At 48.2% G+C, this 14,339-nt stretch overlaps 1 protein-coding gene across 9 annotated transcripts in view; it reads right to left on the reverse strand.

Annotated features, from left to right (window-relative positions):
* The window catches only part of LOC115468724 (glutamine and serine-rich protein 1-like), a 240,834-nt gene that overhangs the window by 67,020 nt on the left and 159,475 nt on the right, over nucleotides 1-14,339 (reverse strand). For 3 of the 9 annotated variants that reach the window (XM_030200651.1, XM_030200646.1, XM_030200645.1), the window contains one exon: nucleotides 4,307-4,962. In XM_030200651.1, coding sequence (XP_030056511.1) covers nucleotides 4,307-4,962 — 656 coding nt within the window. The remainder of the gene's footprint in view (nucleotides 1-4,306; nucleotides 4,963-14,339) is intronic. The other 6 variants (XM_030200649.1, XM_030200653.1, XM_030200652.1 and 3 more) reach the window with 6 other exon arrangements.

The following is a 14,339-nucleotide window of genomic DNA, read 5'->3' on the forward strand; positions in this document are numbered from 1 at the left end:
CACTCAACATGTAATTAAACTCTGGAATTCGTTGCCAGAGAATGTGGTAAAGGTGGTTAGCTTAGCGGAGTTTAAAAAATGTTTGGCCGGCTTCCTAAAGGAAAAGTCCATAGACCATTATTAAATGGACTTGGGGAAAATCCACTATTTCTGGGATAAGCGTATAAAATGTTTTGTACATTTTTGGGATCTTGCCGGATATTTGTGACCTGGATTGGCCACTGTTGAAAACAGGATGCTGGGCTTGATGGACCTTTGGTCTGTCCCAGTATGGCAATACTAATGTACTTATGTACTTAATTCTATCATGAAACGCAAGCATCAATACTGGTTAATGGATCCACCTCTGTACCTTTCTCTATCAGTAGAGGTATGAGGCAGGGGTGCCCATTGTCTCCATTGTTGTTTGTCTTAACCCTTGATCCCTTAAATGAGATTTTGACTAATCAGGAAATCAAGGGAGTACGGGTGGGACAGGAAAGCTTCAAGATTTCGGCATGTGCTGATGATCTTTTAGTACACTTAGAGGCACATTTTCAAAGCACTAAGTGCTTTGAAAATGAGCCCCTTACTCTCCCTCAGCGCTTCTCCCGACATTGTTAGAGAACTTTCGGGAGTATGGGGAGTTTTCAGGGTTCTGGCTAAACATGGATAAGTCAGAAGCACTGCCAAGCACCCCGACAATTCAACGAGACTGGGAGGGTCATTTTCCCTTTTTATGGACCATGAAGCAGTTTACATACCTGGGTATTCAGTTACCGCTGACCCCAAGGAATTATATTCTAAAGACTTTTTTGTGTTCTACTAAGCAGTAGTTGGCGTATTTAGCATACTTTGCTTCTGTCTCTCAATGGGCGGATCAGTTTATATTGCATGTCTGTGTTTCCCCGCTCATTGTATGTTTTTCAACCGCTCCCCCTCTGGGTTCTGAAATGAGATCTTAGGGCTTTGAGTCAAGCGGCGAGTAGATTCATTTGGAATGTGTGGAAACCGAAGATATGCATGGATGGGTGGGGGGTTTGGGGGTTCCAAACATGCATCAGTATAATGTGGCACATCTTCTTACGCACCTATGCGACTGGGTATCGGAGTCCGCTGATTATACTCCTTGGGTTATGGATAGGGCACTTTTTCCCCATTTCCACCCCCACTATCTTTTGCATGTGCCAGGGACATCATTATCCCTGTCTTTGCGGAATAACGTCTTACTCAAATCTATGCGGACTACCTGGCAGGTTTCACTTGGCTACTGGCATCAGTTGCCTAACACTGACTTTGTGCCATTGGGAGGTGTAAAGAAACAGTGTGTTTTAAGACTGTAAAATGTACTGGATATTTTCCTGCACTGTGTTCTGAAGTGTATTTCTCCTATTTGGCCAGCTCATGGTGTTTCTTTGCTATAAAGCTGTTACAGAGAACTGAGTGGTTTTTTTTCTTTAGGTTGACACAAACAGGAAGCAAGAAGAAATATATATTTGAAATCTTGTTGACTGGGCTCTGATTGGCCCAGGAGCTCATCTCATTTGGATTTTATTGGTTTGAGTTCAGTTTTAGCCCAGGAGAAGAGAGAGCTCTTTGCTGAAGCCCTATAGAAAAACAGTTATATTTGATAACTGGTAAACAGCAATATATGTCCTGATCTCCCCAGGTACTTTCTAGGAACTATGCAAATGTTTAGTTTTCTAATTGATCCATTTTTCAGTTACTTGTTACTGTTTGCTAATTGCACATTTTTTGTCCACTGTTTCAAGTTCTGAGAATAAACACATTTATTTGTTTGTTCTGCCTGTCTGGACTGATAAAGAATCCTGGTGGTTTGTGTGTTGGGTCTGAGTGCTTTCTGGGAACTGTGGGACCACTGGGAGTGTGGTTTCAGTAACCTAGAAATCACAGGGTATAATTTGAGATCAGGAGACTCGTCCAGAGGCAGTTGTGACCCAGTCAATGGGAGGAGGGTGCTAGTGTAAAGCACGAGCGGCAGGTGCAGGCAGACCTGAGCTGTGCTGGGGATAGACCCTTTAGGTGGCCCGGTCTGCTTGTTTCACAACACAACGTGGGAAATGGTTTTGGTCAGTCTGGGAACCTTTTGTGCACTCTCTCTCTCCTCAAGTGCTGTTAGTACCTTGCATTTGTAAGGCTTGCAATAGAGATCTGGTTTTCCCCAGTTCTGTTCTGTTAATTTAGATTCTCACCAGGGGGAAGAGAGGTAATTGGGCTGTTGGGGATTGGAATGTTTTTGTTGGGTGGGATGTTGAAGGAAACACTTTTCAGTGGGAAAGGAAGAGTCAGAAGAAATAGAGCTCTCTCTCTCAGTATGGCTAACTTATTTTCTTACTGGAGGCTTCCTAGAAGGGGAGGGGTGAGGTGATGGGGATGGGAGTAGAGGTGGACTGGCTTTCATTTTTATTTTGATGGTACTCTCCTCTATAGTGGTTTGGCTTTTCTCCTGTTTTGCTGTTAGAGTGGTTACTAATAGCTGCTGTTTTATATGGAGCATGTGAAAATAAAGCAAGGGGTTGGGATAAAATGGTTAAAACTTTGATGATCGAGTGTACAGTGATCAAAACCACCACTGACACCCTCAAGTGGAAACTCTCTGCTGCTTCTCAAAGAACAAATATTAAAACTGAACACATCACATCTCAAAAGTACACTCAAGTATTTATACCAAAGAAGTTTGACTTGTAAAATTGTGTGTGTGTGTGTGTGTGTGTGGGGTGGGGGGGGGGGGGGTCCAGAATTTTCCCAGGCCTTTACATTTTTAAGATTCCTTAGGCTGCTTCTCTGTAAATGCTCAAGGAATCCTGATGTTTAGAAGAAAGAATGGTACTAGATGGGAAGGTCAAATCAGAGTTAACACCAACAAGCCAAAAGTAGTATTTCCAATGCAATTTGCCACACTCTTCATGAAGATAAGTGGCAGAGAGTTGTTGCAAGCATTTAAAAGACTTAGCAGAACATGTTTAGACTGCTATGATTACTACTTGTCAGATACACAGAAACAGAGAAAATGATACAGATAAAAGCAAAATATCTATCCAGTCTGCCCATCCATACTATCTCCCAAGAAACAAGAAGGCAGGCGATCTGCAAGATCCAAGATGGTGCAAACTTCCTCCCCAGCAGAGATCCTATGTACTTGTCCAATGCTTTCTTGAAGTCAGAGTCTGTGTCTTCACCACCTCCTTCACTGGGAGGCCAATCCACACATCCACCACCCTTTTCTGTGAAGAAGTATTTCTTTACATTATTCCTGAGTCTGACCCCTTTTACCTTCAATATATGCCCTCTCATTCCAGAGTTTCCTTTCAACTGAAAGAGGATCACCTCCCATGCATTTATTCTACAGGGATATTTAACAGTCTCTATCATATCTTTCCTCTCCCACCTTTCTTCAACACTGAGATCTTTAAGTGTCTCCATATGGTTTAAGATAAAGACCACTGACTATATTAGAAGTCATCCTCTGAACCAACTCCATCCTATGTATATCTTTTGGAAAATGCAGCCTTCAGAATTGTACACCATACTCTAAATGAGAACTCACCAGAGACGTATATAAAAGCACAATTTTCTTTTTCCTGTCTTTAATTTGATTTTCTTTTGCATCATGCTAATGCGGTTAGAATGAAATAGATTTTACACTATGTATTAAATTAGGCAAAAGATTAACACTGTATTTCAAACCTGCTCATCCCTAGACATGACTAAGGATGAACTGTGCTGTATTACAGAGCCTTACATTTCTGGGTTGTTAGGAACATTACTACTTCCTGCATATTGCACATTCGCAAGCTCCTAAGTCCTTTAAGTGGGTCCATACTCCACGAAGACATAGCAGAGAGGGACAGCAAGGACTTGTACATGGAGGAAAGTAAGTTTGGGGATTAAAACACCTCAATGATTCAGTAGCAACTGACTGAAGTTAGTATAATAAAATGCAAAAGATGTTAGCTTCTGAAACAATCCTTATCAATTTTCAATATAATTAGCTTAAGACCAGAACTTCTCAAGATTTCTTAATTCACTTTCAATGAGCAGGAACCAAAGGCTAGTATAAAGGATATAAGAATTTGTAAACACAACTGTGACTCAAAAACAATACAAAATGCTAATTATGATGCATATTTGCCTTCAAATACCAAGAATTAAATTAATGAACTTAAAACTGAAAAGCAAACCAACTCACTACCTTCTGGAATGGTTCTCACTTTTATATATGAATGCTAATAGACAGCTAAAAGGGTGACTCGTGTCTAGCAAAAAGGGACCACAGACAAGCTGCCTGCCCCATATAAACACTCACCATCGTCATCTGTTTGTGCTTCAGGAGATGAATCAGAATTGCAACATGAATACTCTTCTTTCCATTTTTTCCTTTTCTTTGGTGGTGGCTCAGCCTTTAATTTTGGCTGTTTAAGTTTGGATTTCACAGATGAGACTTTTGCAGTTGGTTCTTTTGCGGCTGGACCTTTTACGGCTGGATCTTTCACGGCTGGATCGTTCACGGCTGGATCTTTCGCACCTGGATCTTTCACAGCTGGATCTTTCACAGCTGAGGCTTTCGCAGCTGGATCTTTCACAGCTGAGGCTTTCGCAGCTGGACCTTTTGCGGCCGAGGCTTTCGCGGCTGGACCTTTTGCGGCTGAGGCTTTCGCGGCTGAGGCTTTCGCAGCTGGACCTTTCGCGGCTGAGGCTTTCACAGCTGGACCTTTTGCGGCTGAGGCTTTCGCAGCTGGACCTTTTGCGGCTGAGGCTTTCGCAGCTGGACCTTTTGCGGTTGAGGCTTTCGCAGCTGGACCTTTTGCGGCTGAGGCTTTCGCAGCTGGACCTTTTGCGGCTGAGGCTTTCGCAGCTGCACCTTTTGCGGCTGAGGCTTTCGCAGCTGCACCTTTTGCGGCTGGACTTTTTAACACAGGAGGATCAAAAGCATTCTCAGTACCCAACTTAACATGAACAGGTCTGTGAAAGTAGCAAAAAAGTTATTTGTTCAGTGATACCACGCTGCAAGAAGCCACACAGGTACAATCCTCTGAGGTGGATATGGAAGTGACACAAGGGCAAATTGGATCTTCCCCCAACAAAAGACATTCTTTCTAAATTTAAGCAACACTTTCTTAGACTTACTTACTATTATATGCTACATCTTTAGAGGCCATATATAAAGAGAAAGGAAAAGGTAAATGGGATGGGATTTGATATAGTAACATAGTAGTTGACGGCAGAAAAAGACCTGCACGGTCCATCCACCTTTCTGTGGTTACAATCAAATCGGTTTACATGTTTTATACAGGTACTTATTTTCACCTGGGCAAAAGAGGGTTCAGAGACTTGCCCAGTCAATAAGCTGTGTAGTGGGACTCGAACCTGGCTCCCTTGGTTCTTAGGGAACTGCAGTATTAGGCTACCCTCCACTCTTCATAATCATCTACTGCTTAAATGAAACCTGGAGACTTGGCTGTGGATAAAACAGATCTTAACTTCTGAATATTACAAGAAGACAAATGAGTACTAGATTTAAAAAAAAGATTTTATGCATTTTTCACTATTTTGGATGTGGCTGGAGGAATTACATTGGCCACACTTCCATTTTAAACACTGTCAGGCCAAGCCTCAGACAATTTCAAACTATGAGATTTTCAAATTACACTATTCTCAATGAAACTAGTTTTACAAACTGCCATTAAACCTCAACATATAACTTGGACCATCTAAGTTAGACAGTTCAAGTTATACCTGCTATCTGTGCAGCACTCTTGGCCATTTAACTTAGATGTATAACTTATTAAGCTACTAACACAAGTGGTATTGCATCAAAAAGGCTCTAAATCCTCCCTTTTCAGACAATTAATTTTGGTCACATAAAAGATTATAAGGCCAAAACATCTGCTCAAGTGGCCCAGGGCCATTTTTTTTTTGTGGTTTTGTTAAAGCAAAAAGGCACGGTTGGCAGCCAGACTGTTTTTGAACATCAACCTCTGTGGCACTATATCAAGTATACAAGACAATTTGTTAATAAAGCGAGGTTACTAACCTGTAGCAGGTATTCTCTGAGGACAGCAGGCTGATTGTTCTCACGATTGGGTGACGTCCGACAGCAGCCCCAGGATTGGAAGATCTTTCTAGCAAGAAGTTTTGCTAGCCCTCGTGTGCACATGCGCGACAGTCTTCCTGCCCGTAGCGCGAGCGTGTCCCTCAGTCAAATAAAAAAGCAAAAGACAAGGGAACACACAAATCCAAAGGGGAGGTGGGCAGGTTTGTGAGAACAATCAGCCTGCTGTCCTCAGAGAATACCTGCTACAGGTTAGTAACCTCGCTTTCTCCGAGGACAAGCAGGCTGCTTGTTCTCACGATTGGGGTATCCCTAGCCCCCAGGCTCACTCAAAATAACAAACATTGGTCAATTGGGCCTCGCAACGGTGAGGACATAACTGAGATTGACCTAAACAACAACAACTAAGTGAGAGTGCAGCCTGGAACAGAATAAAAATGGGCCTAGGGGGGGTGGAGTTGGATTCTAAACCCCAAACAGATTCTGCAGCACCGACTGCCCAAACCGACTGTCGCGTCGGGTATCCTGCTGTAGGCAGTAATGAGATGTGAATGTGTGGACAGATGACCATGTCGCAGCCTTGAAAATCTCTTCAATAGTGGCTGACTTCAAGTGGGCCACTGACGCTGCCATGGCTCTAACACTATGAGCCGTGACATGACCCTCAAAAGACAGCCCAGCTTGGGCATAAGTGAAGGAAATGCAATCTGCTAGCCAATTTGAGATGGTGGGTTTCCCGAAAGCCAATCCCCTTTTGTTGGGATCAAAAGAAACAAACATTTGGGCGGACTGTCTGAAGGGGCTTGTCCGCTCCAGGTAGAAGGCCAATGCTTGCTTGCAGTCCAATGTGTGCAACTGACGTTCAGCAGGGCAGGTAGGAGGACAGGGAAAGAATGTTGGCAAGACAATTGACTGGTTCAGATGGAACTCTGACACCACCTTCGGCAAGAACTTAGGGCGAGTGTGGAGGACTACTCTGTTATGATGAAATTTGGTATAAGGAGCATGAGCTACCAAGGCCTGAAGCTCACTGACTCTACGAGCTGAAGTGACTGCCACCAAGAAAAGGACCTTCCAGGTCAAGTACTTCAGATGGCAGGAGTTCAGTGGCTCAAAAGGAGGTTTCATCAGCTAGGTGAGAACGACGCTGAGATCCCATGACACTGTAGGAAGCTTGACAGGGGGCTTTGACAAAAGCAAACCTCTCATGAAGCGAATAACGAAAGACTGTCCCGAGATAGGCTTACCCTCTACACGATAATGAAAAGCACTAATTGCGCTAAGGTGAACCCTTACAGAGTTGGTCTTGAGACCAGACTCTGACAAGTGTAGAAGGTATTCAAGCAGGGTCTGTGTAGGACAAGAACGAGGATCTAGGGCCTTGCTGTCACACCAGATGGCAAACCTCTTCCACTTGAAAGAGTAACACCTCTTCGTGGAATCTTTTCTGGAAGCAAGCAAGACTCGGAAGACACCCTCAGAAAGACCCAAAGAGGTGTAGTCTATGGTCTCAACATCCAGGTCATGAGAGCCAGGGACTGGAGGTTGGGATGCAGAAGCGCCCCCTCGTTCTGAGTGATGAGGGTTGGAAAACACTCCAATCTCCATGGTTCTTTGGAGGACAACTCCAGAAGAAGAGGGAACCAGATCTGACGTGGCCAGAAGGGAGCGATCAGAATCATGGTTCCACGGTCCTGCTTGAGTTTCAGCAAAGTCTTCCCTACCAAGGGTATGGGAGGATACGCATACAAGAGGCCCTTCCCCCAATGAAGGAGAAAAACATCCGACGCTAGTCTGCCGTGGGCCTGAAGTCTGGAACAGAACTGAGGGACCTTGTGGTTGACCTGAGTGGCAAAAAGATCTACCAAGGGGGTGCCCCACGCTTGGAAGATCTTGCGAACTACTCTCGAGCTGAGAGACCACTCGTGAGGTTGCATTATCCTGCTCAACCTGTTGGCCAGACTGTTTACGCCTGCCAGATATGTAGCTTGGAGAAACATGCCGTGATGGCGAGCCCAAAGCCACATCCTGACGGCTTCCTGACACAGGGGGCGAGATCCGGTGCCCCCCTGCTTGTTGATGTAATACATGGCAACCTGATTGTCCGTCTGAATTTGAATAATTTGATGAGACAGCCAATCTCTGAAAGCCTTTAGCGTGTTCCAGACCGCTCGCAACTCCAGGAGGTTGATCTGAAAACCTTTTTCCTGGAGGGATCAACAGCCTTGGATGTGAAGCCCATCGACATGAGCTCCCCACCCCAGGAGAGACGCATCCGTTGTCAGCACTTTTTGCGGCTGAGGAATTTGAAAGGGACATCCCAAGGTCAAATTGGAGCGAATTGTCCACCAATGTAGGGATTTGAGAAAAACTGTGGACAGCTGGATCATGTCATCTAGATTCCCCGCAGTTTGATACCACTGGGAAGCTAGGGTCCATTGAGCTGATCTCATGTGAAGACAGGCCATGGGAGTCGCATGAACTGTGGAGGCCATGTGGCCGAGCAATCTCAACATCTGCCGAGCTGTGATCTGCTGAGACACTCGTACCCAGGAAACAAGGGACAGGAGATTGTCTGTCCTCGCCATCTGGGAGTCTAGCAGAGTTCCTATGAATTCGAGTCTTTGAACTGGAAGAAGGTGGGAATTTGGATAATCTAGTAGCTCCAGGAGTCATCTGCATGGACTGTAGAGCTCCTGCCTCCGAGGTATTCTTCACCAGCCAATCGTCGAGATAAGGGAACACATGCACTCCCAGTCTGCGCAGAGACGCCGCCACAACCGCCAGGCATTTTATGAACACTCTGGGCGCAGAGGCGAGTCCAAAGGGCAGCACACAGTACTGAAAGTGTCGTGTTCCCAAACGAAATCGAAGATACTGCCTGTGAGCTGGCAGTATCAGAATGTGAGTGTAAGCATCCTTCAAGTCCAGAGAGCATAGCCAATCGTTTTTCTGAATCATGGGAAGAAGGGTGCCCAGGGAAAGCATCCTGAACTTTTCTCGGACCAGATATTTGTTCAGGGCCCTTAGGTCTAGGATGGGACGCATCCCCCCTGTTTTCTTTTCCACAAGGAAGTACCTGGAATAGAATCCCAGCCCTTCTTGCCCCGGTGGCACGGGCTCGACCTTATTGGCACTGAGAAGGGCGGAGAGTTCCTCTGCAAATACCTGCTTGTGCTGGAAGCTGAAGGACTGAGCTCCCGGAGGACAATTTGGAGGTTTTGAAATCAAATTGAGGGAGTATCCTAGCCGGACTATTTGAAGAACCCACCGGTTGGAGGTTACAAAAGGCCACCTTTGGTGAAAAAACTTTAACCTCCCTCCCACCAGCAGGTCGTCCGGCACGGACACTTATCTCGGCTATGCTCTCCTGGAGCCAGTCAAGAGCCCGTCCCTTGCTTTTGCTGGGGAGCTGCAGGGGCCTGAGGAGGCGCACGCTGTTGATGAGAACGAGCGCGCTGGGGCTTAGCCTGAACAGGCTGGCGGGCAGATGGATTGTACCTGCGCTTATTATAAGCATAGGGAGCAGTCCTCCTGCCCGCATAAAAACGTCTACCTGTCGAGGTAGATGCTGAAGGCGCCCGGTGGGAGAGTTTGTCGAAGGCGGTGTCCCGCTGGTGGAGCTGCTCTACCACCTGTTCGACCTTCTCGCCAAAAATATTATTTCCCCCCCCCCCCCCCCCCCCGGCAACGGGCATCCGCTATCCGCTGCTGGACTCTATTTTCCAGGTCAGAGGCACGCAGCCATGAGAGTCTGAGCATCACTATACCCTGAGCAGTGGCTCTGGATGCAACATCAAAAGTGTCATAAGCACCCCTGGACAGGAATTTGCGACACGCCTTCAGCTGCCTGACCACCTCCTGAAACGGCTTGGCCTGCTCTGACGGGAGCTTATCTACCAAGTCCGTCAGCTGCTGCACATTGTTCCGCAAGTGGATGCTCGTGTAGAGCTAGTAGGATTGAATCTTGGACACGAGCATAGCAGAATGGTAGGCCTTCCTCCCAAAGGAGTCCAGAGTCCTAGAGTCCCACCCCGGGGGCGCAGAGGCGTACTCTCTAGTACTCGACTTTCTTGAGAGCCAGATCCACAACACCAGAGTCATGAGGCAACTGGGTCTTCATCAACTCTGGGTACCCTGGATCTGATAATGGGACTCAATCTTCTTGGGAATGTGGGGAGCAGTTAAGGGTTTCGTCCAGTTCGCCATCAATGTCTGTTTCAGGACATTATGAAGGGGAACAGTGGACGACTCCTTAGGTGGCGAAGGATAGTCCAGGACTTCGAACATTTCAGCCCTGAGCTCATCCTCAGTAACCATGGGGAAGGGAATGGCCATAGACATTTCCCGGACAAATGATGAGAAAGACAAACTCTCAGGGGGAGAAAGTTTTCTCTCTGGCGAAGGAGTAGGATCAGAAGGAAGACCGCAAGACTCTTCGTCAGAGAAATAGCTTGGATCTTCCTCTGCCTCCCACGAGGCCTCACCTTCGGTATTGGACACAAGTTCACAAACTTCAGTCCGAAGCCAAGTCCGTCTCGACGCCGAGAAATTAGGTCCTCGATGGCGGTGCCGAGAAAAAGACTCCTGCGCCACTGGCAATGAAGCTTCCTCCAGCGACATCGGCGGAGATTCAACTCGGGTGGCAGCAGGCGCCGATACTGCAAGTGGCACCGGCGTCGCAGACCTCACCACAGGTGAGGAGCCAGCTGCTGCATCTCTCGACGGTACCGAGGGCGCAAGCACCCCCAGAACAGATGAACGCAGCAGCCTTTCCAGAATCCATGGAAGAATGGCCTCGAGGCGCTCGTCTAGAGTGGCTGTCGAGCAAGGCAATGGGGCCGGTACCAGCGACGATGTCAGAACCTGTCTGGAGCAGAGTGCATCGACATCTCTTGTATAGAGGGTGAGCGGTCCTCTCGGCGTCGATGCTTCTCGGGTGCCGGCTCCCTCGGCGTCCCGGAGCTCTCGGTACCGTGACGGGAAGGTGACTTATGCCGATGCTTCTTCCCCTTCGCTCGAAGCACGGTACCGGTACCGAAAAGGAGGACGTGGAATCCACACGTCTCCTCAGGGCCGGGTCCGAAGGTGGTAGGTCCCGGGGGGGGCCTGCACTGCAGGAGCCCTCGAGGCAGGTGGACACCCACTCAATGGCTCACTGCTACCAGCGTGGGATCTCTGGACAGCCATCACCTGCACTCCGGACGTCGATGCACCCTCCGATGCCGACATTGATACCGTCGATGACCTCGGTACCGCTGGCTCCGTCGACATCAAAGGACTTGGCTCCAAACAACAAGTTCCACTGTGCCAATCTCGCCGCCTGGGTCCTCTTTTTGAGCTGAAGACACAGCGTGCAGGCGTTGGGACGATGACCTGCTCCCAAGCACTGAAGACATGAGACGTGTCTATCAGTCAACGAGATGGTCCGGATGCACCATGTGCACTTCTTGAAGCCGCTGGCAGGCTTCGAGGACATGGGCGGAAAAATCTCGCCAGCAAGGTCAAAGTGCGCGATGGTGGCAAAGAAGACACCAAAAAATGAAAACCCCGAACGGGTGGCCAAAATAGGCCGCACACGACAAGAAAAAGGAAACAGAGGAAAAAAGTAAAGAAAATAAGGGAACTTGTCTTTTTTTTTTTTAAATAAGATGGAAACAGACGAAAATCGCTAAAACTCATGCCGAAAATCGGCGAAAAAACATGGCGAAACGCTGCAAGGGTCTCTTCTGGGGCGCAGAACACCTGAAAACAGCCGTCCTGAGCTGCGGAAAGAAAAAGACTGAGGGACACGCTACGGGCGGAAAGATGGTCGCGCATGTGCTCGCGAGGGCTAGCAAAACTTCTTGCTAGAAAGATCTTCCGATCGTGGGGCTGCCATCAGACGTCACCCAATCGTGAGAACAAGCAGCCTGCTTATCCTCGGAGAAAGCAAATGCTACATACCTGTAGAAGGTATTCTCCGAGGACAGCAGGCTGATTGTTCTCACTGATGGGTGACGTCCACGGCAGCCCCTCCAATCGGAACACTTTACTAGCAAAGGCCTTCGCTAGTCCTCGTGCGCCGATGCGCACCGCGCATGCGCGGCCGTCTTCCCGCCCGAACCGGCTCGTGTTCGTCAGTCCCATATGTAGCAAGACAAAGACAAGGGAAGACACAACTCCAAAGGGGAGGCGGGCGTGTTTGTGAGAACAATTAGCCTGCTGACCTCGGAGAATACCTTCTACAGGTATGTAGCATTCGCTTTCTCCGAGGACAAGCAGGCTGCTTGTTCTCATGACTGGGGTATCCCTAGCCCCCAGGCTCACTCAAAACAACAAACATGGTCAATTGGGCCTCGCAACGGCGAGGACATAACTGAGATTGACCTAACAATTTTTCCAACTAACTGAGAGTGTAGCCTGGAACAGAATAAACCATGGGCCTAGGGGGGTGGAGTTGGATCCTAAACCCCAAACAGATTCTGAAGCACTGACTGCCCGAACCGACTGTCGCGTCGGGTATCCTGCTGCAGGCAGTAATGAGATGTGAATGTGTGGACAGATGACCACGTCACAGCTTTGCAAATCTCTTCAATAGTGGCTGACTTCAAGTGGGCCACCGACGCTGCCATGGCTCTAACATTATGAGCCGTGACATGACCCTCAAGAGCCAGCCCAGCCTGGGCGTAAGTGAAGGAAATGCAATCTCCTAGCCAATTGGATATGGTGCGTTTCCCCACAGCCACTCCCCTACTGTTGGGATCAAAAGAAACAAACAATTGGGCGGACTGTCTGTTGGGCTGTGTCCGCTCCAGATAGAAGGCCAATGCTCTTTTGCAGTCCAATGTGTGCAGCTGACTTTCAGCAGGGCAGGAATGAGGACGGGGAAAGAATGTTGGCAAGACAATTGACTGGTTCAGATGGAACTCCGACACAACCTTTGGCAAGAACTTAGGGTGAGTGCGGAGGACTACTCTGTTATGATGAAATTTGGTGTAAGGGACCTGGGCTACCAGGGCCTAAAGCTCACTGACTCTACGAGCTGAAGTAACTGCCACCAAGAAAATGACCTTCCAGGTCAAGTACTTCAGATGGCAGGAGTTCAGTGGCTCAAAAGGAGGTTTCATCAGCTGGGTGAGAACGACATTGAGATACCACGACACTGTAGGAGGTTTGACGGGGGGGCTTTGACAAAAGCAAACCTCTCATGAAGCGAACAACTAAAGGCTGTCCTGAGATCGGCTTACCTTCCACACGGTAATGGTATGCACTAATTGTGCTAAGATGAACCCTTACAGAGTTGGTCTTGAGACAAGTGCAGAAGGTATTCAAGCAAGTTCTGTGTAGGACAAGAGCGAGGATCTAGGGCCTTGCTGTCACACCAGACGGCAAACCTCCTCCATAGAAAGTAACAACTCCTCTTAGTGGAATCTTTCCTGGAAGAAAGCAAGATGCTGGAGACACCCTCTGACAGACCCAAAGAGGCAAAGTCTACGCTCTCAACATCCAGGCCGTGAGAGCCAGAGACCGGAGGTTGGGATGCAGAAGCGCCCCTTCGTCCTGTGTGATGAGGGTCGGAAAACACTCCAATCTCCATGGTTCTTCGGAGGACAACTCCAGAAGAAGAGGGAACCAGATTTACGCGGCCAAAAGGGAGCAATCAGAATCATGGTGCCCGGTCTTGCTTGAGTTTCAACAAAGTCTTCCCCACCACAGGTATGGGAGGATAAGCATACAGCAGACCTTCCCCCCAGTCCAGGAGGAAGGCATCCGATGCCAGTCTGCCGGGGGCCTGAAGTCTGGAACAGAACTGAGGGACCTTGTGGTTGGCTCGAGATGCAAAGAGATCTACCAAGGGGGTGCCCCACACCTGGAAGATCTGGCGCACTACTCGGGAATTGAGCGACCACTCGTGAGGTTGCATAATCCTGCTCAACCTGTTGGCCAGACTGTTGTTTACACCTGCCAGATATGTGGCTTGGAGCACCATGCCGTGACGGCGAGCCCAGAGCCATATGCAGACGGCTTCCTGACACAGGGGGCGAGATCCGGTGCCCCCCTGCTTGTTGATGTAATACATGGCAACCTGGTTGTCCGTCTGAATTTGGATAATTTGGTGGGACAGCCGATCTCTGAAAGCCTTCAGAGCGTTCCAGACCGCTCGTAACTCCAGGAGATTGATCTGCAGATCGTGTTCCTGGAGGAACCAGCTTCCCTGGGTGTGAAGCCCATCGACATGAGCCCCCCACCCCAGGAGAGACGCATCCGTAGTCAGCACTTTTTGTGGCTGAGGAATTTGGAAAGG

The sequence above is a fragment of the Microcaecilia unicolor genome, chromosome 4 (assembly GCF_901765095.1).
Source record: "Microcaecilia unicolor chromosome 4, aMicUni1.1, whole genome shotgun sequence".
In the NCBI taxonomy this organism is placed as follows: Eukaryota; Metazoa; Chordata; class Amphibia; order Gymnophiona; family Siphonopidae; genus Microcaecilia; species Microcaecilia unicolor.